At 36.7% G+C, this 26352-nt stretch overlaps 1 protein-coding gene across 1 annotated transcript; it reads right to left on the minus strand.

The window, feature by feature from the left end:
* Nucleotides 1-24111: 24111 nt before the first annotated feature.
* LOC149242210 (uncharacterized) lies at nucleotides 24112-24585 on the minus strand. The gene has a single exon (XM_089370791.1). It carries the CDS (start codon nucleotides 24583-24585, stop codon nucleotides 24112-24114), a length of 474 nt encoding a protein of 157 aa, XP_089226917.1.
* Nucleotides 24586-26352: the final 1767 nt, after the last annotated feature.

Here is a 26352-nt window from a genome sequence, read left to right on the forward strand (position 1 = left end):
CTCTTGTCCTTGCTGGTTCTTCGACCTCAATCAGGTTGTAAGTGCCTTGCCAAGTAACTCTGGTGAGACCCGTACATGTCGTATCAGATATCAAGGCCTTCTTTTTGTCCACGACAGCTTGTCCTGCAGCTGGTGTAGCGGAAGCGCCTGTGGTCTTCTTGGATTTCTTCCCCATCTTGCTTGAGCTTTCTCCTATGGATGAATTCTGCACATCAGCGAAAATATACGTAACACAAAGATATGCTAATGAAAATCCAATATGGGAAAGATATATTGATCAAAGCGTGCTGAGAGATTAACTCTTAAAAATGGCTGCGGATACAATCCATGGGAAGATCTTACAATTACATTAAATGGCCGTTTAAGACCTGCCACCCCTTAAATGCTCATTATACCATTATTCGGCCGAATGGCCCTCTTAAGCGTGCTATGGATATTTTGGCGATTGAGTGCAGGTGATCGATTACTTAAGAGATCAAGCTTTAAATATGAATGGATCGTAAAATCCCTCCATTTAACGGCTTTTTGAAATCCGCGCTATATCATAATCGGGTGTCGAGGACACTTAAATCCTTATGTTGACAATTTTTAAACCCCGATCGCCGATAGCGATATCGCATCGCATCGGGAGAATTGGTGTTATATAAACATATGGATAGCATACCACCGACAGCCGATAGCGAAATCGTGTCGCATCGGAGTGAAAGGGCATAACAATGTGCATAGATAGTGTATCGTCGATTGCCGATTGCCGATATCGCATCGCATCGGGGGTATGACCTGGGCGCCTTATTATTGTGCATAGGATATTGCCGATTTCCGATTGCGATTTCGCATCGCATCGGGGTGAATGGCCTAAGGTGCTTAGACTGCATATAAAGTATCGTCGATAGCTGATCGCCGATTGCGCATCGCATCGGGGCTAATGGCATGGGGGTGTTTTAAAATGTGCATAGAGTATTGCTGATAGCCGACAGTGAAATCGCATCGGCGGAGACCAATGTGCCACTTATTTGTGCTTTCTATGCCATTGCGATATGCGATCTTGCGATCGCTTTATCGGTATGATAAAAGATTGTTTTATTTGACCAAAAATGGGTTTTTAAAAGGTTTTATATAATGTCTTTATTTGGTTTGCGGGCCTTTTGCAATATTGATACCAATTAACTTCTAAAGGGACCCATTTCATATAATAATTTTGTAAATATAAATGATATGAAATGGGGGGTTGTTGTAGGGCACAACATGTTCTAACCACAGTTCTTGCCTCTTGAGGTACGTTCATCTCAATTTTCAAACTGTTTATAAATAGCTATCAAATTTCAATACAATCGATTTATCGTGGCACAGACCTAAGCTTTTAACTCCCTCCTGCAGTGCAGGGTTTATTGGGGTTGTGAGACATGAGACACAGTCACGGCTACTCCTAGTCCATCTTTTGTGAAAAGCTGTGTGTTTGGCAGCTGAGTTTCTCTGAAGGCACTTGTTCTTTTGTTACACCTCTGGTGGTGAGGAAGTAGGACATGCGTAGCCCATGCAAAGTCTATATATTACAGTTGACCATCATTTTATTTGTATGTAACCATTGTGGACATAACATAGAGATCATCCTACAAAAAATGCTATGTGGGACCTACCATGAACGCCATGTCTCTCATCATTCCATTTATCAAAACTTTTCCCTCCTTAACCTTGACCTAGTTCATTCCAACATTTTGCGGTGGATTCCATGTCTCTGCAACTTATTCATATATTGTAGACCTGCCAGGTAATTTACTCTGTAATAATGTAGAAAATATTTTTAGTTTCTTATTTATTAGTTTCTGGATGGCTTGAACTCAAGGCACTGAATGTCAGGCCCTTTTTCATTTATTCTGTTAATAGACATAATGTCTGACGTGCTGATCAATGGCTTGGCTAGTGCACGACAGGGATTGTCGCTCAACTGATCACATACCTTTTACAACTCTAGTTTCATTTCTTCACAAAGCTGGAGATGAAGGAGCATTTTTCGATGCTCTATCTACTATGAGATTAGTGAAATCGAGATCAAAACAATGGATAAGATCAACATCTCCATGGCAATATTGTAATTAATAGTTTGAATAGCTAGGTAGATATGAACTTCTTTATGGCACACCAGAAGGACTGAATCAGTATTGTCCTATGCTCGCTCCCTCCCACAATATCTGACACAATTGTTCTTTAGAAATGCGTGTTTCAGAGCGTTTTTAGGATCGACCGAAATCAGGCACCCAACAATGAACCAACGAATTGTTCGGGTCATGTACTTTAACAAATAGATTTTGAGCTTGCTGCCTAAACAAACCAATACAAAACCTTACTACAGTTTTTTGATAACCTATTTTAGCTATATTTTCGAGGTCAACATTTACAAATTCAATGTTTTATCTGATTTTGTCCTGATTGCAGCAAAATACCCATTTTTTTTACCTTGCCCCATATTAGGAGACCTCCCCTACTATGACTTTTTGTTGTTCAGGAACTTTTTGCTTGCCCCATGTTAGGAGACCTCCCCTACTGTGTCGGGCTGTCATCTTTCTCATCTTTTACTGCAGATCATTCTATCAAATATCTTGAAAGATTGCATGCTTCCTCTGGCAACAATCACTATTTCATTTTTAGTTTGATGAAATCTATGTATATACATGAATGCTAATATTGTAAGTGGATGGTTTCACAAAGAATGGACAGCTTTGTATTGAATATATACTAAAAGAAGCATAGCATTCATATATATTTTTGAAATTTCACAATTGTTGTATTTATTCTTTTCTCAAGGATATTTATATCCCATAGTAACTGAGAAATTTGTAGGTTATTTCTGTCAATTTAAGCTCTTTAAGTATTTATTTTGAGCTTAAGAAGTTTTAATTTAATCATTTCTTGATTGGGAATTTGTTAGAATAATCTTCAGGTTTGATTACTCCTAAAAGGTATGGTACTTATTGCAAGTCAGTTTTGATTAGTCCTGCAAGGAATTGGCAACTGTGTCGGGCTTGTACTCGCGTAACATGGGGCTGATTTCAACCGTTACCATTATAACCCGTAGGTGAATTACACCACCCCCAAAATTTTGCCATCGATTACTTGAACATTGAAAATGGGACATAGTACTCACATTTACTTTATATTTTCACAGGTTTTCCAAGTGAGCTCCCCAAGGGGGTTTCAATTCACCATTTTATTAATTGAATGCAGCAAATCTGTTTTCTTGTCTTGGAAGGAATAACTCTAAAAGCCCCAATTATATCTACTAGATACAGTATAAATGCGGGGACAAGGATCAGGTAGTTGATGTTCTAGTGTTGAATATCTACACAGATAATTTGTTTGGCAGAAACAAATCAAAGATAGATAAAATTGTAAATCATAGGTGGTGATCTTGTGAAATTTGTGCTGGATAAAATGTTACCAGGAAGCGTGAGTGGGCGATACTCCTTCCCAAAAAATCTCTGCGAGCAGGTCATTCCATACACAGAGATGACCTGGGAGCACACAGGAGTGCTTCAGGTAGTAGAGTGCGCTCCCAAAATTCTCTAGGGTTTTCTTGCCTGAAAATGTTGCAAACTGCAAACATGCTCTTGAAACCCGAAATTCTCTAGTAGTTGCCATCTGGAAAACGCTCCCGATCAGGAATCTGTTGCTGCAGTGATTTTGTCCCAAGTGGGAACGAGGAGCCCTTTGAGTGATCTATGGTAATTTCAGTTTGACAGTAGTTGTTTTAGGTTTCTGCTTAGAGCTTTCAACATAAAGAAAACATATCAACTTTTATTTCTACAGTGAAGGGATAGATTGGGCTGTAAGTTGCAACATCTCATTTTGTGTAAGTGCATAATTTCCAGTTTCAAATATTATACCTTAAGTTTTCAGATCAGACCATATCTGATCTTGACAGACAACTTTTGTGTCTGATCAATGGTTATAGGGAAAGAAGTTCATATGATTTTGTTGGTTTACTTTTGCTATACATCTGTATTTAATCTTTATTTGCCACTAAAGATTAGGTGTGCTATGTATTCAACTGAACTTCCCTCAATCAGTGGAATCGTGTCAGTGTTCCTAATCTTTAGGAGACCTGGTATTAATGCTTATCTAAATGGATGGTCATTTTGGATAAAATAATTCTTTTAGCTGCTTACTTTAATATACCCTCTGATGGTGGGAAAAGAAATTTTGCTACCATATAAATTTTCAAAACTGATGTTAATCATTTGTCCCAATCATCCATCTATCCATGTTCCAGTAATCCATTAGGTACAACCAATTTTAACATGTACCATCCATCTTAGTTAGTATCACAGGAGAGCTATTTATATTTTATCCCCTTTTTATTTCAATCCGTCATGTTTCCGTGTTCGAAGGATCCATTAGGTATAATCAATTTCTTCTTTTATAGATTGTATCACCTTGTTTGGCTTAATGAGAATGTGTTCTATATTATCTATCCACCTATGTCAATCATGAATATGCAAGAAGATGTCATTTATTCAGAAATTCTAGTTGACAACAACTTATTGCAATATTTTAATGCTCAGTAATTCTAGGATAGAAACCATCCTAATGCAACTATTCCAGGTATTCAAGTGAGCAAGTAATTAACCACTATGTTTCACTCTTATCTAGTTTGTGGATGCATCTTCTTGAAACCTTTTTAGCACTTACTATGTTGTGTGGCATCCTTTCAGCCCAAACTAATGTGTTTAATTGTGTTTGTTTAGCATTTGAGATTTTCAGATAGAAAACAAGTGTGCTTTCAATATAATTATATATATTTTATAAATCATTAAATGAGGTTTTTATTTTTAGAGTTTGCATTTTTTTTAAGGGGGCTTGTCGAGTCAGTGAAAGGAGTGTGCTGTTAATCCCCCCATTAGGGGTAAAATCTCTCCAACATGTTTCTCTTTGGAGATTTTGTCTGGCTTGGAATTCACTTCTTTACTGGTTACATATTTTTTAACTTTGTACCATTTTGGATAATCTTCCTCGTCATTTTCCATACCATGATCCTTTGCGGTAGATTCTTAGACATTGAGGAAAATTCGTCTTCTCTCTTTCCTACAGAGTCAACTCTCACTTAAAGATGAGAAAGATGAAGACTATGGTATACTTGTTTGGCATTTGTCATGCTCTTAAATAGCTCCCAATCAGTGGACGGAGGGGCTTCCTCCCTTAGGTTCTGTGCCTCAATTTCTTATTTACCTAAGTTGTATCTGTCTTATCCAATTTGTATCCTTAACTATTATAAGCATAATTGACAAGCCTGTAGATGGATATTGAGTGGATGTATATATTGAATGGTTATTGCTGAAGATAAGTAAGCAATGGTGAAAGGACTAAAGGGTAATAACTCTTCTTCTTGTTTTGCAATATATAGATGATTTTTGTTACTATGATCAATCCATTTTAACTCTGGATTTAATAAGCAAAAAAAGAGATTGAAATTAAATAGAGATGCAAATCTCTTAATGCTTATGTAATTCATGGTTATGATGGCTCTACACTGATGTGTGTGTATGTTTACCAGAGAAATATAGTTCCTTTCCTTTTTTTTAAATGAGAAATAAGAAAATTTATGCTATAAAAGTTTGTACAGAGCTAGACAACAAGGAATACATAAAGACTGCTTGGATGATTTTCAAAGTAAGTTGGTCAGTCCAAATATGCCAAAACAAGGTTCTATAGATGCCCACAGTTATAGTATTTCAAAATTCCTAAAACATCAATTTGTTGCTTGTGCTGGGCTAGAGTGTTCATAATCATTGCATTATGAGAAGTGCAGTAGTGCTAATTTTCATGTACTTCTCACTGAGAACCTTATAACATTGTAAAGTTTGCTTAACCCCTTGTGTAGTTTCGTAATGTTCTTCGCCTATGATACTACTGCATCCTCCCTAATGAATGACAAGTCTTTCTCAATTAACAACGAGATTTCTTATCGTTTCTTGCCCACAAAATTCTTCAGCTTCATGATAATCCATGGATAATTCACATAGAGAGTGATACATTGCAAATCTTAATCAAATGCTTGAGATTGATTGATGGACTTCTGACCTGCTGAGCCTTTCTGGTGAAGTAGTCAAACTTTCAGTTCTGTTCCTGGATGCTCTGTACACCTTGATAGAAAGCCTTCTGCACATTATTCAGCTAATCTTGGATTTCTATGGCTTGCTCAATAAATCCCTGGACTGAGTCAACCAGACTTTGCTGGAGGTCCCCTCACATAGAGAGTGATACATTGCAAATCTTAATCAAATGCTTGAGATTGATTGATGGACTAAGATTGCCACTCCTGACCTGCTGAGCTTTTCTGGTGAAGTAGTCAAGCTTTCAATTCTGTTCATGATGCTCTGTATACCTTGATATTTCCTTTTTATTACTCAACAATACAAAAGTGAATACTCTTTGTTTCGTATTTTACAGTAATGATATTGTTCTCCATTTGGGCCACTAAACCCTTCCTCAATTGTTACTAGGTTTTTGCCTGATTTCCTATAGGTTTCTTTATATCCGGCTCTAAGATAACCCAACATCAGGTTTCTATAAGCCACATGTAACAACACCATTCTTTTTTGTCAATTCATACTCAATTTTTATTTATAAACATGGTTAAATAGTTGAAGCCTTCCCCTTGCCACAATACTCGCTGAAAAATTCTTCAGATGAGTACAAACAATAAGTCTCTGTTTCACAAATATGTTACATATTGTTGTAGTTTTGTTTTGGAAACATCGTTATAAGTTACAACATTGCAGATTAACACACATATTGAACTAATTTTACAAAGTCTACAAAGTCAAGCACATTCTCTGTTTCAAAATTAATTTGTTCTGCAACTCTAAATATTCTGATGATTACAAAAAATAAGACTCTGTTTCAATATCTGACTTATATATGATCATATTCTAGCTATGACTTCATAATATGATTTATAACAATCTCCTTGGATCGTCAAATGCTAAGAACACCTGGACACAATACTTCCTCGTTGAGGAAATACAAAGAAAATTTATATGCTTGAGAAAATTGTTTAAGCATTATCCCGTTCAGTCAACCTTCAATCGATTGGGGATAACCATAAAGGCGTTCTCTGCTTGGCAGTGGTATTTTGAAGTCTTCTATCAAAACTATGCATTGGCTTTTGCCTTTTGATGACTTTCTTGTTGATTATGGCTCTACAAGCTTTGTTGCATATCACCCTCCTCTGTCCAATAGGTCCCAAAAAACATGATCTGCCTCCTTAGTCAATAGGTCCAAGATCTAAGATATCTAATATACACTGAGTTAGAAGGAAGCTAGCATGCAGAAGTGGCACCTTCTCAGCATCTAGTTCGGTCAACCTTCACTTTCTCTGCAAAAGTGTTCCCAATTCAGTTTGACAGAATATAGTCCCACTTGACTAAAAAAAGTACAACTCTATTTTATTGAGTCTTTAGAGTCCAAGAAGGCAATGACAGCATAAAAACTCCAAGACCTAGCACTTAATTAGCTACAGTGGTATAGTGGACTGATTTTCTTGATCATTAGTTTGATTATGCAGTATTAGGCATTTGGATTGCAGAACCTGGTGATACTTAATATCATAATAACAAGCCTAGGTTAAGCTATCTTTGACTGGTCAGTGGATTGATATACATTTACAATGACTGATCCTAACATACAGCAGGTCCTTTTGTATCTTGGCAATGGTATTTTGAACTCTGGTGTCAAAACTGTGCATTGGATGTTAACTGACATAAGCAGTCTGAGCAGCTCAGTAGACATATTATGATTCTGTGACTTGTAGTTGCATTGCATCACAAAACATAATATTGCATCGAACACTTAGTCATCATCATGTTTCCTATGTCTGAGAAATTCTTTTTTATCTTGGCAGTCGTATTTTGAACTCTGGTATCAAAACTGTGGATTGGATGTTAACTAAGCCTACTCAATGCAGGTGCATTCTCAAGTGCATTCTCAGGCTGAACCTACTCAATGAAGGCACTTAAATCTGCGCAGGAGGCAACTGTGGCAAGGCTGACTTGGCAGTCGTATTTTGAACTCTGGTATCAAAACTGTGCATTGGATGTTAACTGAGCAGGTGCATTTGACCGAATGAAAGCACCAGTAGCATCCCCAGTCACAAAACTATCAGCTAGAAGCAACTGTGGCAAGGTCGGCTAGGTTTTCCAGGATGATCAAGGCTGATCCATTTGATGGTTATCCAAGATCTAGGATATCTATTATACACTAGCATGCAGGAGTGGCACTTTCTCAGCATCTAGTTCGGTTCCCAATTCAGTTTAACAGAATCAGCATCTAGTTCGGCTCCCAATTCAGTTTGACAGAATCAGCATCTAGTTCGGTTCTCAATGCAAAAACTTGCTGCGTCGCAGCCTCCCTTGTTATTACTTTAAAATTCAATCTTTTTAAAATTATCCGATACTTTATAATTATAATTTCATGCAGGTACAAGGGAATAGTTGGCAGGATTCCAAATCTTGACCATCACGCAATGTTCTGTGGGCGGAAAGTGTTTGTGTAACAGAGGTGTGATAGTGACGCCACCAATTGTCAACGCCCCGTTCCAAATCTAAGTCTAGTCCGAGCTAAAGAATATCTCCGAATTTCACTGGCATTTTCTTTTTCGTCTGATATTATTGATGGTGATCATTATTATCCACCGCCGAGAGGTTTGATGATATTCAGTTCCAACGACAAATCATATTACTTTTCTTGCATCTTCTAAGAATGTCTTTTCTTGATCTCCCATAATGATTTTTTATAGTAGTTGTTTGGTTGAAGGTGAGGGATCAGGGAGAGGTTGGAAGACAAAAATAAGACCCGTGAGGCGACCACCACTTGTCCTCCCGGTTCTGCCGCCTCCACCCATAGAAATATAGGCCAACAGGCTTCCAATATGATTGCAGGGTTTCAGTCAAGGATTGAGGATTCCAATATGTGTTTTGGCTAATCATTCCTGATAAATAATGTACAAATATTGACTTTCATTATCTTCGCTGCTTAGTGTACAGGGGGCGATAACTTTTCTTATGGACTGCAACATCGATCCGGGGAACGTCGGTTATGTATTACGTTTAGGACTTTGAATAATAAAAAAATAGATAACCATCGGTGGTTTTCAAGTTCTATTTTACAAATAAATGCAATCGGAGTGGTTTTTTTGTCATATTTCTTTCTTTGGAAAGAGATAAACCCTAACCGTGTTCCTAATAAAGCTGTAAATGTGATTAGTTGCTCCTAGATTAAATGTTTTCTGTTTAAAAATGTTTAACCAAAAGTTAAAATTAAAATTGCTTGATGTGATTATGAGGAAAAAAAATTATAATTAAAATTGGTTGTTGTGATTTTGAGGGATATGTGTTCATTTATAATAGATTTTATAGAATTTTTAATTAATTTATTAAATTAAGTAAATGGTAGAGAATATTATTATTATTTATTTGTTTGTCAAGTTCATTCAATTTCGTTTGAGTTATTCAGGGACTATATCACGTTTGCTATGTGGCTTGAGAAACTAAAACCTACATGTATCTAAGTTTAGGATCGCGCCCGCCCTAGGCCACACTAGCACTTAACATGACTGGATTTTTGCCGACTGAGTTTTGAACTAGTGACGTTCACATCAAAGAGTGACCTAACGTTATAGTCCATCACCGTCTATTATATGCCTCGTTGGAAAGTAAATGGTAGAGATTTAACCCAAGATGAAAAATTATTGTTGATTTCATTTGGAAAATTGATCATTATTACCTTTAATCAAATAATGTTACATATAAATACATGTAGTGTTGTCTCAAGATAGGTAGACTATCTTGGACACAAAATCACTTGGTTGAGAGAATATCTCAACCACACATCAATCTAGGAAACATCGAGATCTAAACAACTTCTAACGAACAAGAATCAACTCCTTTACATAGAAAGAATCATAACTGAGACAGGTAGGAATTATATTTTCCACGGCACCCTCTTTTTGACTACTTGTCTTAATCTCAATCTGCAAAGTCTAGTTGTGGTCTTGGTGTTTACAAACATGATAAAAAAGAATATGTTGACATCCATATAAAGCAACAACCATCTACTAGAATGCATGAGGACCAACCGTTGTAACTGCTAGTCTACTAGGATGTTCTTCGTGTACAGGGTTCATTCAAACATTATCTACATACTTGTACCTATACATGCAAATCCCCCAACATCACCATCCTCATGGGTTTTCTCAAATTATCCATAACCATGCTTTGGGTTTTAGCGGCGTACCCTAAACCATGCCGAAGGTTTTGTCAGTTGACCCTAAACCATGCCTATAGAAATCCCTATCCACTTCATTCTCACACATGTTTCATTCTCACACGTGGTTTTTTGCTTACCATAAATCGACACTACAAAGTGGTTTCCATCTTACCACAAACTTGCACTTACGTACACTGTCAGAAGTGGTTTTTGGCTCACCACAAACTTGCACTTACGTACACTGTCAGAAGTGGTTTTTGGCTCACCACAAACTTGCACTTACATAGTGGTTTCTAGCTTACTAAAAACCCACATTTACAAAGTGGTTTTAAGATTACCACGAACTTTATGGGGGTGCACATGCCTCATCAGGCTTACATTACACACTCCAACTCTTGGATTTACCACCTACATACTTTCCAAAGAGCACCACAAAATATTACATTTTCTTTGCTTACTAATAAATGTACATGACACATAATGCACCATGCTCATGAGTATATTCCACACACTCACACAAACTTTGACTTAATTGTCTATCATCACCTAATTTTCAATGTTGTTGTTGCCCAAAATCAAGTTTGTTGCATTTCATCCTTATTATCCAGCAAGGAGTGTCTTTGCACCCTCTTTATTTTTTGGTTTAATTGTTGTCTTGGATTAACCTGTGATTTCTTAGAGTAGCTAATTCTAATAAAACAACTCTATTGAGTTAGATAGGCTCAATGTAAATGCTTCTAATTCCAAAACATTCTTAAATACCACTATTAATTTGTTTTTCATTGGAGTTTTTAAGTCTGTAATTCTAACAAATTGTACTTCTACATTGAGTTCATCAAGCTCAATGTGTTTATCATCGCAAACTCCAATTTTGTGGCGATAGAAGAGGGTGGTAAACCTCTTCTTGTGTGAGCAAGACACTGTCCTCCCTTGCATCTTCTATAGATGAAGTTCCATTGAACGGCACAGAGCCCAAATCCTGGATAATTTATATAGGGAAGCTTGGGGTTCATGGATATGAAAGCAGTCATGTGAGAACACATTGTAAGCCAATTGGAGTATTTACACAATGAGGAAAAAGTTAGGCACTGCAGGATATTTCATTCGTTCTCCCACCAAGTCGAGGCAAAATGATATCGACATTCTGATTTACGATTTCATCAAAGACATTCAAATTGGATAACAATTGTAGACTTCCAACATTTATAGAGAAACACACAAATTAACATTGAAATTCTCAAATGTGAAAGGATAGAATGAAGACAAACCCAATGTTTCCCCAGGCTACTAACCTCTCCTCCGTGCATAAGACGCAACACAACAGTGAAGTTTCCATGTTAGGGCCATCCTTCAATGCTGCCCAATCACATATCAAAGACCACCAATGACAGTTAACAACCCGTCAAAGATCACATTGGGTTTACCAAAACCCAACTATAAACACTAACAAAAGCAACACTAGTCACACACAGTTCTCAGGTGCTCCACACAGTCAACTTGATGGATAACTCTCTCCATCTCAACACACACACAACAACAAGTACTTATGTGACAACTTTACTATCAGACAACATCACACTCCCTCGACTCTCAAAACCCTGCTCGATGGACCAACTCAAAAACTAAAACAAAATATACTCCCTTATTACCCTCAACCCAGGAGGGGCCAAGGCCCAGGATGAAATGACTCTGGTACCAATTTGAAAAACTGATCACTATTGCGATTAATCAAATAATGTTACATATAAATACATGTATTGTTGTCTCAAGATAGGTAGACTATCTTTGACACACAATCACTTGGTTGAGAGAATATTTCAACCACACACCAATCTAGGAAACATCTAGATCTAAACAACTTCTAAGGAATATGAATAGACTCCTTTACATAGAAAGAATCACAACTAAGACAAGTAGGAATTATATTTTCCAAGTATTTCAAAACCAAATATTTTCTTATTTTTCAATTTGAAAAACTTAATAAATATAAGTTTGAACTCTTGTGTAGAAGGTTTAAAGTTGAAGTTGTCATTATCCTTTAAGGGTTCTTTACCTCATCAAAGAAGGGAATAACAATTATTTCCCATGAAAATAAAAGTTAAAGTGAAAACTTTCTTGAATTTGAAATGAAAATTGTTTTTTATTTTTTGGCAAAGTTACTAAAGAGGATATCTTTTTATTGTTTTGTAATTTGTAAGCTCTCATAGGCATTCTTGTATGCCCAACTCACATTGCTCAAATTTTGTAGCTTTTATGAGTTGTTAGCTTTTATCCACCTAGATTTTGTGAAGTGGTGTTTGTATCCACCCAACTTCTTTACTTGTATAAATAAATTACTTGATTGTAATAATAAAATAACAACTTATTTCTATAGAAAAATGCATAGGGTAGTCCCATTCCCTTTTCTACTAAAGTGTAGACATCTAAAGAAGGCCTTCGATATTTTGCTTCTACTAACTCACTACCTACATTTGATCTTATTGAATCTAGCAAAGTATCATTTTTTGTAGGTCGATTTTAGAATGCATTATTAGAAGAACAACCCAATTATGTTGCAAATAATAATGAGATGGTTGATTATAGTGTTGCTAATGTACATAGTTACACTCTTATTAATGTACATAGGTTTGGATCTACAAAATAGATATCTGAGACACATCAACATCGTCATAGAAAAAAGAGGAATTTACCTAGGAATCAAACTTCTTAGAAGCCTGGTAGCTATGCATTCAACTCATTCCAAAAATGATGTAAAAGGGTGAATGATGGACTATTACTAACCATCAACATCAATTGTAGGTGGATTGATAGATGGCCATAGCATCATTGAACATACCTATTTGTTGACATCATATGTTGTGTATCATTAATTGTGCATTCATAAAATATTCCTCTTCTTTGGTGTTGATTATTGTTGCTCCCTTATTTATGTTTCTTGGGAAAGGGGGAGGAGTTTGATGATGATAGAGCATGTTTTTGTTGCTTTGTTATTTATTCAATTGATCGACTTGGTTGTTTTTTCTTTCTATCTTGTTGTTGAATCCTTGAAAGTATTTCCTTATTTGCATTTAATTAGTATTAATGGTGACATTGTTCAAAATTATTTGAGAGTATTTTTTACCATGTTTTGATTAACTTTTGTAATCATAAAAATTAAGGGTAAGTTGTGCTATGTAATTTTTCTCCCCTCACAATTGAGTTGATGAGTTTTCCAGACTCAATATTTGGACATTTAGAGTCTACAGGTCTCATTATTGATTTGATGCTTGAAAGTGGTTGCTTTTCTTTGAAACCTACCAATGCATATCTAAAATATTTATGACTTGATTGTTGGCATTTTCCTTTCTTTGTTTCTCTGCAACATCTTCATCTTTTACTTTAAAGATCAAACAAGTTCATTGAGATTTCTTGACTCGAATTTTGACATTTTTGGTACTTCTTTATTAGAGCTTTTAAGCTCTACATGACTCTTATTCTATATTTTCCAATATTTTCTTTTTCAATGAAGCAATTATTGATATTAAACTCACTTAGTATTATCTACCTAGTTGTCATAATTGTCTTTAACTAACACTGACCTCTTCCATTACTAAACAATACAAGATTATATTTTATAGTACTAATATATTATATAATGGAAAATCACTGAACAATAAGTGAATCTTTACAATTTGAAAATAATATAAAACACAAATCTCCGTGATAATATAATCTCCAAACCTCATATTTTGGATATGACTTTGTTTATTCACATATCACATTCACACCAGAATATTTGAAACATGTGGACAAAGTCACCTGCTTTCGAATGAAATTCTCTGATAAAGTTCAAAGATAATTTTATATAAAAAAATCAATCAGTTTAAAATTACCTAATACTTGAAAAAAAAATTCAAAGCCAAACTTTAACTTTAATTAAAAAAGTATAAATAGATTAAGTTGCTCCACTTCATGCAGGTACAAGCGAATAGTTGGCAGGATTCCACACCTTGACCATCTCGCAATGTTCGGTCGGGGGAGAGTGTTTAACACTGGTGCGATAGTGACGCAATCTATTGTCACCGAATTTGAGTCTTTGATTTGGCCCAATTTCCATGTCTTTTTCTGGAGACTAAATAATGTTAGGCCAGTCAATAGCCACCATACTTGCAACGCGTTCTACTTCTGCGTTGAATTGATAGATGCTTCGTTGAAAAATTGATAAATGTTTCGTTGAAATACAAAGTGGGAGCCTTCTATTGGTGTTCTTCTCCTTCTTCTCTGTCTACGTGATAGGTGATAGGTCCTATTGGTGTTGTTCTCCCAGTGGATAGTAGAGATTTAACCCGAGATGGAAAGTTATTATTGATTTCAAAACTAGTTATTTTCTTACTTTTCAATTTGAAAATTTAATAAAAATGTTTGATTGAAGTTTTCGTTTTCATTTTCATTTTCCTTTAAGAAGTTTTTTACCTCGTCATAGAAGAGAATAACAGTTATTTCTGGTAACAATTATTTCCCATGCAAATAAAAATTGAAGTGAAAATTTTTTTGTTGAATATGAAATGAAAAATGTTTCTGTTTCTTTCAGTTAAACAGTAAGATTTCTTTTTGGTTTGGAAAAATTCAATTTTTGTATAATAAAATTTTATTGTTAAGAGGGTCACATATATATGTATTATTAATTTATTGAAATTGTATGCATGTACTACTAATTTATTGAAATTGTATGTATGTATTACTAATGTATTCAAATTGTATGTTTGTAATGTGTATTGAATATTAAATATTTTAGTTTTGGTGAATCTTTTTATTATTACTCATAGAGGATAATCATTTCTAATTAGAATTAGCGTGGAATTAGTTTTTAATCATCTTGTTTCTTGAATTTTCAAATATTACTCATCAATTTTTTCATATATCACTTATCAAATTTTCCACAGATCCACTTCCAAATCTTCTTACTTGCTATTCCAAATGTTTGTATTTATTCCTTATTTCACTTCTTTGCATTTACAACTTGCTCAGTCTGTTTACTTTTATTAATATTATTTGCATGTCTTATTTAAGCTTGTTTTATGAAGACACTACAATAGACACTAGGGATCAAAATTGATTCAATGTTGGTATGATTCTTTATCATTAGAAATTCAAGGTGAGCAATACTCATTCATTTATTTTTGTGTTATTTATCAAATGGTGTTTTGCTTCATAATGCACATGTGTACTAAGCATTTTGCCTATAATTCTTATGGCAAAAGATTCTTGTAAGTTATATTTCTTTTATTGAAAATTGTGTTGTTGAATATTTAAAATAAGTTTTTTTTTAATTGGAGATTATAGTGACATCCATAAAATAATATTATATTTTATTTGTCTTTCAAAAAATGGTTCCAATTTTTTAAAAGATTATACGAATTACTCTATAAGAAAGAAACATTGTTGTGAGAATAATTTCGGTAAAATCACATAAAAAATTATTCGTCGAGGCCTTTCAAACCAACTAGTGTGGTTCATCGTGAGGACAAGTTGAAGATCCAATCTGAGCCACAAGTTAAATAGGGACAGGGCCACTCCAATAGCTATATTTTATCGAATAACGGCTAGATTTGACCAAGGTCCAAGGTTGTTAAAAAACTTTTAGTAAAATTATTTATATTAATATTAATATAAATTAATAGTATTGTTCCTATAAATAGTATAAATATTAGGGGAAAATACTATTAATAATAAAATAATAAGTTATGGTAAATCCCATATTATAAGTGATTGTTGTCTTATATAGATATTAATAATATTATTATTAAATACTTATTATTATTATTAATGGCAGTGTAAAAAAATAATAGTAATATTATTATTATTATTAACTTCAAACTTATAATACTTAGCTAATATGACTAACTTATAGTCTCATTAATCTCATTAAAAGACTAATATTATTATTATTGTTATATCTTTGTATTATTATAATTGTTAATGATAATAGAGATAATGTTATAACAATTTTCTATAAGGTTAATTATTCCTTTTTAGAAGTGACTTAATGTTAAAAAGATATCAATAAGATAATTGGCCTAGGGTGAAAAATTCTTTTATTACTAATTATAATGAAATTATATAATCCAAACCTGATCAAGTGAAGATGTAAGGTAACAAGGAACAAAGAGCACCCAAGGATGAAGAGGCTAGGAAGAAAGGGCTGGGATCCAGCAACTACTAATGTTCCAGCCGTCATCCCTATTGAGACTATTAGGCCTTTTCTTGATTTCAAGGGCTTCTCTAAATTTTCAATGGTGAAGTTGTGCAACTTTCACAATAACGTGAGCCTCTTCTATACATACATGATTTTTAGTCTTCTCAGCATGCTCTGCAAGGGCTGAGGACTTGGCCCTACCATGTTTTAACTGTGCTGAGTGCTCATTAATCCTTTGATTAATAGAACGACCAGTCTCACCAATGTATGGAGTCCCACACGAACAGGGAATGACATAGACACCCTTCACGTCTTTAGGGTCGACCAGATCTTTGAAAGATCTCAGGGAGCTACGTATGGTATCAAGAGGTCTAAAGGTCGAGGGAACATTGTGATTCTTAAGAATCCTAGCATTCCTGTCAGTAATCCCTTGGATGTAAGGTAGGTGAACCCCTAGGACCCGGTCTTTAGGATCTTTATGGACAGAAGGCTCCTTCCGACCCTTGAGGAAGGCTTTCTAACCCAGGTGTCTACTATAACCATTTTTAACAAAGACATCTAGGAGATGAGCCATCTCCTTTTCCAAGTTCTTTTCATCAGATATTCTTAAAGCACGAGTAGCAAGCGTGCTGAGAATGCCCAACTTCTGAGCAGGGAAATGATGGGAGCTAGCATGGAGATATTGATCAGTATGAGTCTTTTTTCGAAATACCTGGTGGGAAAAGGAACCATCAATATTCTTAGAGATGAGAACATCAAGGAAAGGAAGACAACCATTGACTACCTTTTCCATAGTGAATTTAATGGCGTCATCTCAATAATCAATCCTCCACCATTAAATTCACTATGGAAAAGGAAGTCAATGGTTGTCTTCCTTTCCTTGATGTTCTCATCTCTAAGAATATTGATGGTTCCTTTTCCCACCAGGGATTTCGAAAAAGACTCATACTGATCAATATCTCCATGCTAGCTCCCATCATTTCCCTGCTCAGAAGTTGTGTGTTCTCAACATGCTTGCTACTCGTGCTTTAAGAATATCTGATGAAAAGAACTTGGAAAAGGAGAAGGCTCATCTCCTAGATGTCTTTGTTAAAAATGGTTACAGTAGACACCTGGGTCAGAAAGCCTTCCTCAAGGCCCGGAAAGAGCCTTCTGTCCATAAAGATCCTAAAGAACAGATACTAGGGGTTCACCTACCTTACATCCAAGGGATCACTGACAGGATTGTGAGGATTCTTAAGAAGCACAATGTTCCCTCGACCTTTAGACCTCCTAATACCATACATAGCTTCCTAAGATCTGTTAAAGATCCGGTCGACCCTAAAGACATGAAGGGTGTCTATGTCATTCCCTCTTCGCGTGGGACTCCATACATTGGTGAGGCTGGTCATTCTATTAATCAAAGGATTAATGAGCACTCGGCAGACTTAAAACATGGTAGGGCCAAGTCCTCGACCCTTGCAGAGCATGCTGAGAAGACTAAACATCATGTATGTATAGAAGAGGCCCGCGTTATTGCGAACGTTTCGCAGTTTCACCATAAAAAATTTAGAGAAGCCCTTGAAATCAAGAAAAGGCCAAATAACCTCAATAGGGATGATGGTTGGAAGATTAGTAGTTGCTGGATCCCAGCCCTTTCTTCCTAGCCTCTTCATCCCTGGCTTCCCTTTTTTCCTTGTTACCTTTCATCTTCCCTTGATCAGGTTTGGATTATATAATTTTATTATAATTAGTAATAAAAGAACTTTCACCCTAGGACAATTATCTTATTAATATCTTTTAACATTAAGTCACTTCTAAAAAAGAATAATTAACCTTATAGAAAATTGTTATAACATTATCTCTATTATCATTAACAATTATAATAATACAAAGATATAACACTAATAATAATATTAGTCTTTTAATGAGATTAATCAGACTATAAGTTAGTAATATTAGCTAAGTATTATAAGTTTGAAGTTAATAATAATAATATTACTATTATTTTTTTACACTAGGCCATTAATTAATAATAATAATAATAATAATAATAATATGTATTTAATAATATTATTATTAATATCTATATAAGACAATGGTCACTTCTAATATGGGATTTACCATAAGTTAATATTTTATTCTTAATAGTACTTTCCCCTAATATTTATACTATTTATAGGAACAATAATATTAATTTATATTAATATTAATATAAATAATTTTACTAAAAAAATTTTAACAACCTTGGGCCTTGCTCAAATCTGGTCATTATTTGGTAAAATATAGTTGTTGGAATGGCCTACTGTCCCTATGTAACTTGTCGCTCATATTGGATCTTCAACTTGTCTTGACGATGAACCACACTGGTTGGTTCGAAATGCATTGACGAATAATTTTTTATGTGATTTTGCCAAAATTATTCTCACAATCATGCTATGGATCAGAGAAGTCTAAATTCTATAAGAAAGAAACATATTTTGATTATAAAACAACCTCATTGTATTTGAAAAATAATATCTATGAGATAAAAGAGTAAATGGTCTTATTGAATTTCCTCTGCATAACTCATATATAAATTATGAATAAATGGATCAAATAAATTATCTCTAAATTATTTCCATATAATTTTATATAAATTGTAATACCAGTTAATTTATATCTTCTAAATATAATATATGTGTTCAAGTATATCTAGGTTTTGGTTTTTAAATAAAATTTTCATTTAAAATTTATACAACTTAAACATAGTAAAATATATGATCTCTACGAGTTATAGTATATTTTATCTCTACAGGAGGAAAACAGGTTAGAGATCAATAGGAGGTGAACTGCAGGGGAAATGCATAGAAATAGGGTTTAAAGCAGGATATCAGTTTTGGGCACCAAGGAGGGGTGAGAAGGGGGGAGTTCCACTCCCTCCTAGAGCCATGAAGTCTTGAACTGCTTCAAGAAGCCAATAGAAGCAGAAACCGAGAGTAGTGACAGAGAAAAATAGGAAAACAGTACAGCACAGGGCCATGCAGAAAATCAGGAGGAAGTCAGAAGAGAGAAGAGAACAAGAGGCAGTAGTCAGAAAGCTTACCACAGGAATCTGATAGGACCTTGTAAACCTAGGTCAACAATCACACCCCGAATGGTGTGAAGTGATCCAGCGCTACAGGCGCATAGGGATCACATGGCGCTTATGCAGTAATATGCAAATTCATAGAGATATGGCCAACCGAGAAGGCCTTGCATGCTTGGATAAAGAACCACTGGAAACCTAAGGGAGAAATAAATCTGCACCTTGGATCCAAGGGTTTCTTCACAGTAGTGTGCTCAAGCTTAGAGGATAAAGACAAAGTGTTTGAAGGAGGACTATACTTATATGCTACTGCAGCCCTCTATATGTGGCCTTGGGTGATGAATTTTGTCCTGGAGCAAGAGACATTCACATCAGTACCAGTATGGATAAGACTCTACTCCCTACCTTTAGATTATTGGTTTCCATAATCCTTAAAATCCATAGGTAATAAACTAGGGCATTTTTTAAAAGTATCAGATGCCACTCTGTGTGGAAAATACACCTCCTTTGCCCGAATATGCATAGAAATGGACCTTTCTAGAGCTATGTTGGATGAAATCATTCTAGAAGTTTATGATGAAGAATGGGTGCACACGGTGGACTATGAGCATGTCCCTCTTAAATGTTGCAAATGCCATGAACATGGGCACCTCTTTAGAGACCGCCCTTCATACAAAATGGAGAATAGTATTAAAGCCACCTTAGGCAAAGATACAGAAGGCTTTACCAAAGTGGGAGGCAGAGGGAAAGGAGGGAGAAAGAACCAGAATAAAATCAATGAGGAGAAGCAGCCAAGTCACAATAGATTAAAGATATTAGAAGAAGAAGATGGGAACAATGGAGCAAGTCAGGTAATGGAGGACAGTCCTGCAAAGAAGGGAAAGGATGACAGCATGGAGGACAGACCTAAAAACAACCAACAAAAGGAATATCTACCAAGCACTATGGAACTTGACAGGGACCATGATATGACCCCAAGCGAAGTGGGAACGAAGGATCATGAGCGATAGGAAATTCTTGAAAGGGAAAATTTAGATCTAGAAAAGTTCTTGGAGAGAGGATCTGCCAAAGGGGTGGATTCGCTACCTCAAGAGCAATTTAACAAAGTACAATAGCTCTTCCTCTGGAGATCTCAAGCAAAGGGTTCTGGGGTAAAATAAAACCATGATAGTCAGGAAAATGGAGGGGTAAAAATAATGGAGGTAGCATTGGGATAAGCTCCAAAGAACCTAGGTAGGAAAGGAGGAAGAAAAAGACAGAATGAGTTGTTGACAGAGTGTGGAAAACTCATGTTCACCACCTCCATTTGCCCATCGGTCTGTGGGTGATAACCGGAGCTGAAGTTTAACTTTGTGTCCAACTTTTTCCACAAGGTGCGCCAGAAATGTCCTGTGAATTTAATATCCCTATCGAAAACAATGGACTTGGGTAAGCTATGCAGTCTGACAATTTCAGTGAAAAACAAGTGTGCTACATGGGTGGCATCACTGGTTTTCCTGAAAGGGATGAAGTGTGCTATCTTGGAGAAATGATCCACCACCATCATGATGAAGTCAAAACCCTGCTATGTTTTTGGTAGACCGAAGACAAATTCCAGACTGACTGAGTCCCACGGTCTATTTGGAATAGGCAAGGGTGTATACAATCGATAATCATGCTAGGTTTTCTTGTGATGTACGGTTTACAATATTATACTTTTTTTTTATGAACAAACATCTGTAAGATGGACTAAGAAAATGAAAAAACCATGTAACTGCTATGACACTATCCTAACTGTATTGTTCCTAGTATTCCTTAACTAATAATAATAAAATAAAACTAGTTTCTAGACACTGTTTTATTCATTAAACATAAATGAAATTAAAAGACATTGAACCTCCCCTCCTTGGCTGAGACCAACACTCAGTCATCCTGCCCTTAGCCAGATGCTCCTGCATCACGCTTCCGAGGTAGGAAAAATTCATGACTCTGGTCCATGAGCTTCTCGACTGAATAACCCACCAGCTCTATCTGTTTAAAGTTAAGCCACGAACTGCCCTCAATAGGACGGTTCTTCCACTTGACCAGATATTGCAGATACTCTTTCCACCAAGTTTGCCTGGCCACCTAAGTGTTGAGGATCCTATCAATCTCGAGGGGCTGAGTGTAAGGCATTTTTCTCATCCAAGTATCACTCCCTTCCTGTGTGTCCCATGTAGACCGTGTGGTACTGTCTTCCTCTATATCAACAGTGTATGGAAATAGGTTTTCCACATTAAAGGTGGGCGACATGCCTATTCCTGGTGGCAGCTGCAATTCATAAGTATTTTCTGAAAATTTCCAGAGAACTTTGCAGGGGCCTATCTTTTTGTGCTTCAGCTTGTTATATGCACCTTTAGGAAAACACTCCTTGCACAAATGCATGAGGACTTCATCCCCCACATTAAACTGTACCTCTCTCCGTTTCAAATCTGCTCGCTGCTTATATTTTTTACTGCTATCTTGCAACTTTATTTTCACATGCTCCTATAAATCATTCATTCCTTTAGCGAAATCTTCCCCATCAGCACTCTGTCTTTCCTACTGTCCTAGATCTCCACAAGAATGCATGCCAGATAAGATCTTGAAAGGACTATAACCCATGCTACGATTGGGTGAATCATTATAAGCGAACTACACTTGGGCAAGTACTCGATCCCACATTCATGAATTTTCACCGATCAAACTTCGTAGTAGGTGCCCCAGACTCCTATTTAGCACCTCTATTTGCCCGTCGGTTTGCGGGTGATAAGCAGAGCTAAAACTCAACTGCGTGTCCATCTTCTTCCACAAGTTGCACCAAAAGTGCACTGTAAGCTTCAGATCCCTGTCAAAGAGAATGGACTTAGGTAAACCGTGCAGCCTGACAATCTCTATAAAGAACAAGTGGGCCACGTGAGTGACATCGTTGGTTTGTTTGCAAGGGATGAAATGTGCCATTTTTGAAAGCCAGTCTACTAATACCATCATCGAATCATAACCCCACTGTGTCCTTGGTAGACCCAAAATGAAGTACAATCTGTCTGAGTCCTATGGTCTACTTAGAATGGGCAATGGTGTGTAGAGTCCCGTATTTTGACTGTGTCCTTTTTCCAACTAACGTACTTTACATTTGGTCGCAAATATCTGCACATCCCTTCACATTATTGGCCAAAAATAAAAAAGGCTGAGCTACTCTAATGTTTTGTCTATGCCGAAATGTCCGGCTAGACCTCGACTGTTCTTCTCCCGAATGATATTCTCTCTCATCGAGTAATCGGGAATACATAAATGACCCCCTCTAAACAATAGTTTCTCTTGCAAATTATAGTCCAACCACAAACTGTTGTATCTCAACAAAGGATTCTGACGGGCTTCATAAGCCTCTTTGAAATCCATGTTGGTCTAATACTAGTCTTTCAAATGCTCAAAGCCTAACACTTGTATCATACTCTCCTGCAGGAGCAAAACTCTTCTGCTCAATGCATCTGCCACCTTGTTGGCCTGCCCGCTAATGTGTTTCAACACAAAGGTGAAACTCTACAAATATTCAACCCACTTAGCATGCTTGTGATTTAACTTGTGCTACTGCATCACATATTGTAGTGCAGAATTATGCAAGAATAAAACAAATTCATTCCCCAGAAAATAGTGTCTCTAGTGCTTCAGTGCTTGGATGACAACATAGAATTCTTTATCGTAGGATGAATACTTCTGCCTGCTCTCATTCAACTTCTCGTTGAAAAATGCAACAGGTTTGTCTTCTTGGCTAACTATAGCTCCAATGGTCGTACCGCTTGCATCACAGCGAACCTGAAAAAGCTTTTTAAAGTATGGAAATCTCAGGATCGGTCTTTCTGTGATCTTCTTCTTCAGTAGCTGAAAACTCCTCTCTGCTGCCTCGATCCAATGAAAAGGTTGACTTGCCTTCTTTATAGTGTCTAACATAGATGCTCAGATTTCGTTAAAATTTCTTATAAATTTACGGTAAAAACTTGACAGCCCATGAAAACTATGTACCTCAAACAGATTTTTTGGTGATGGCCAGTTGAAAATTGTTGCAATCTTCTCTGGGTCCATCTTGAACTCATTTTCTACAATCATGAAGCCCAGATAAACTAATTCTTTTTCCAGAAAAGTGCATTTTTCAGATTTATCAGCAGCTTATTCTACTGCAATTTTTCCAGAACACTTTGAACATGTCGAAAGTGTTCCTCCCTTGTCTTGCTGAAAATTAATATATCATCTAGGTACACTATTACAAACTTTCCAATGAATTTTTCTAGAATTTCGTTCATCAGTCGCATAAAGGTACTGGTTGCATTGCTTAGTCCGAATGGCATTACCAGCCACTCATATAGTGCTTCATTGGTCTTGAAGGTTGTCTTCCACTCATCCCCTTCCCTAATTTGAATCTGATGATACCCACTCTTTAAATCAATCCTTGAAAAATATGCTGCCCTGCTCAGGCAGTCCATTAGGTCATCCATCTGTGGTAGTGGAAATATGTACCTACTGGTAATCTTATTGATGGCCCTTGAATCTATACACATTCGCCATTACCCTCCTTTCTTGGGAGCGAGAACTGTTGGAACTGTGCAGGGGCTCAAACTCTCCCTTATCAGCCCTTTATCTAGCAATTCCTGCACTGTTTTCTGATCTCCTGATTGTCTTTGGGGCTCATCCGATGCGCTGCCTTATTCAGTAGACTTGCTCCAGGCATAAAGTCAATATGATGACTTATACTTCTCTTGGGAGGTAATTTATCAGGAAAGTTGTTCACTACTATATCGCTTAATTCCTGCAAAATCTGCTGAATTTCTGTAGGCAAATATGACACCGCTATTTGTAATAACACCGTCTTTTCTCTTCTCACAACAACATAGTTCACTTCACTATCTTCAATCTGCTTCAAAAATTGTTTTCCACCCATTAGTAACACTCTCGTCCTGCTTGTTTCCGCTGTCTCTTCTTCCTTAATGGGCACAAGTGTGTGCTTGATCCCATCTTTGACAAACTTATAAAAATTTGTCTTCCTGTCATGTACTACCTTCCTGTCATACTGCCATGGCCTTCCTAGCAGTATATGACATGCACCCATCGGCATTATATCACAAATAACCTTATCCTTATATCTGCCAATATGGAACTCAACTTCGCACTGGTCATCCACCAATAGCTAATGGCCTTTCTGTAGCCATGATACCTTGTAAGGAGTGGGGTGCTTCAATCTCTTCAACCCCATCTTCTCTACCATCTCCGTGGCAACCAGATTAGTTGTGCTCCCACTATCGATAATCAACTTACAGCATTTTCCGTGTGACTTACAAACTGTCCAGAACAATGCTTTCCTTTGAGTTTGTTCAGTGGTTTCATTGGTTGGTTTCAGCAACACTTTGTCCAAAACTAAGGCTTCCCCTGTTTCCAGAACATTTTTTGCTTCCTTGGGGGGGTGCCTCGGCTTCCTTCGGCTACGCAACATACGCACCTCTTTGTCCAGCTTGTTCTGCTTCAGAACACTCAAAAGATCTGTGCCCCCACTTGTGGCACCTGTAGCACTGATAGTTAGCTCCTCTTCCTTGACCATTTCCTCTCCCTCACTGATATGGCCATCCACCTCTAGCACTGTCACCCTTTTCTGCTATCCCAGAAGTTTTGAAACTGCTGCCTTCTTCACTATTACTGGAAGTTCTCCCTCTGCCATAAGACTGTCCTCTTCCTCTGCCGGTTCCCTGTCCTCTCCTAGCATTTTGTTTTCTGGTGATCTTCTCCTCTACCTTCATGCACTCTCGTATACTTCTTCTATATTTTTCGGGGAAAGAATGTTGATTTCATCTACTATTTCTAATGTCAAACCATTTATATACCTTGGTATTTTCTCCAGGGTGTCCTCTATATAACCTGCTCTTAAATTTACCCGGTAGAATTCTTCCATGTACTCTCTTACTGTCATACCTTTCTGTTTCAAATTCTTCCCTTGCTGATGCAGTGCAATCTGGTAATCCTTGGGCAGAAATCTACCTTTCAACTTGGCCACCATCCTGGGCCATTTCTTTATTGGCAACTTTTTCATCCTTCTTCTCTCTGCTTGGACATTATCCCACCATAGGGTTGTGTGTCCCTTTAGCTTTGTTGCAGCGAACTTAACTCTCCGATCTTCACCGACCTCCTCACACTCAAAATATTTGTCCAGTTCGCTGATCCAGTCCAATAGAACTTCTGTGGACAAGTTGCCGTCATAATTTGGAATTTCTGGTTTAGGCTTGCTACTCGCCAATAGGACCAAACTCAACAATCTCATTTCCGACCCTTCTTCATCCGATCCATCTGTTGTCACTATAGCTTCTTCGTCGCTATCATCTCCTACCTCTGGATCCCTTCTCCTTCCTGCTTCAACTACCTCCAAACTGGCAGTAAGGATCCTGATTTCCTCCCACAATCCTAATCAGCAATTGAATGATTAGTAAATGATCTGGGGTTTAATACATGTAATTAGGTGCTAATCATAGGATTGTTCTGGATATTTGTCGGATGGCATTTATGTCAAACTTTAATGATGTTGTGTATGCTGTACTTGCCTCAGTTACTGTTTTCTTGCTCTTGGTTAATGCCAAAAACCTGAGTTCTTTGTCATTTCTTCATTTTTCACATGTGTTTTCGCTGCGCCGAGGATTTGGACTGGTAGTGAGTGTTTTTGCTGCGACTACATGGGGTTTGGCAACAGGGTCTGCACGTGCCCAACTATGGTTTCTGTTGTTTGTTGGCGTGACAGCTTCGCTGGTTCTTGTGATTTCGTTGCCCAGTTACTTGGGCATGGTATGGAGGTTCTCGTCATCTGTATAAGAGGGATATTGCTATTTCTGTCTTCTCGATT

Source organism: Pinus tabuliformis, chromosome 8 (assembly GCF_031772625.1).
Source record: "Pinus tabuliformis cultivar Carrire ecotype Pingquan chromosome 8, CPIR1, whole genome shotgun sequence".
NCBI classification, from domain to species: domain Eukaryota; kingdom Viridiplantae; phylum Streptophyta; class Pinopsida; order Pinales; family Pinaceae; genus Pinus; species Pinus tabuliformis.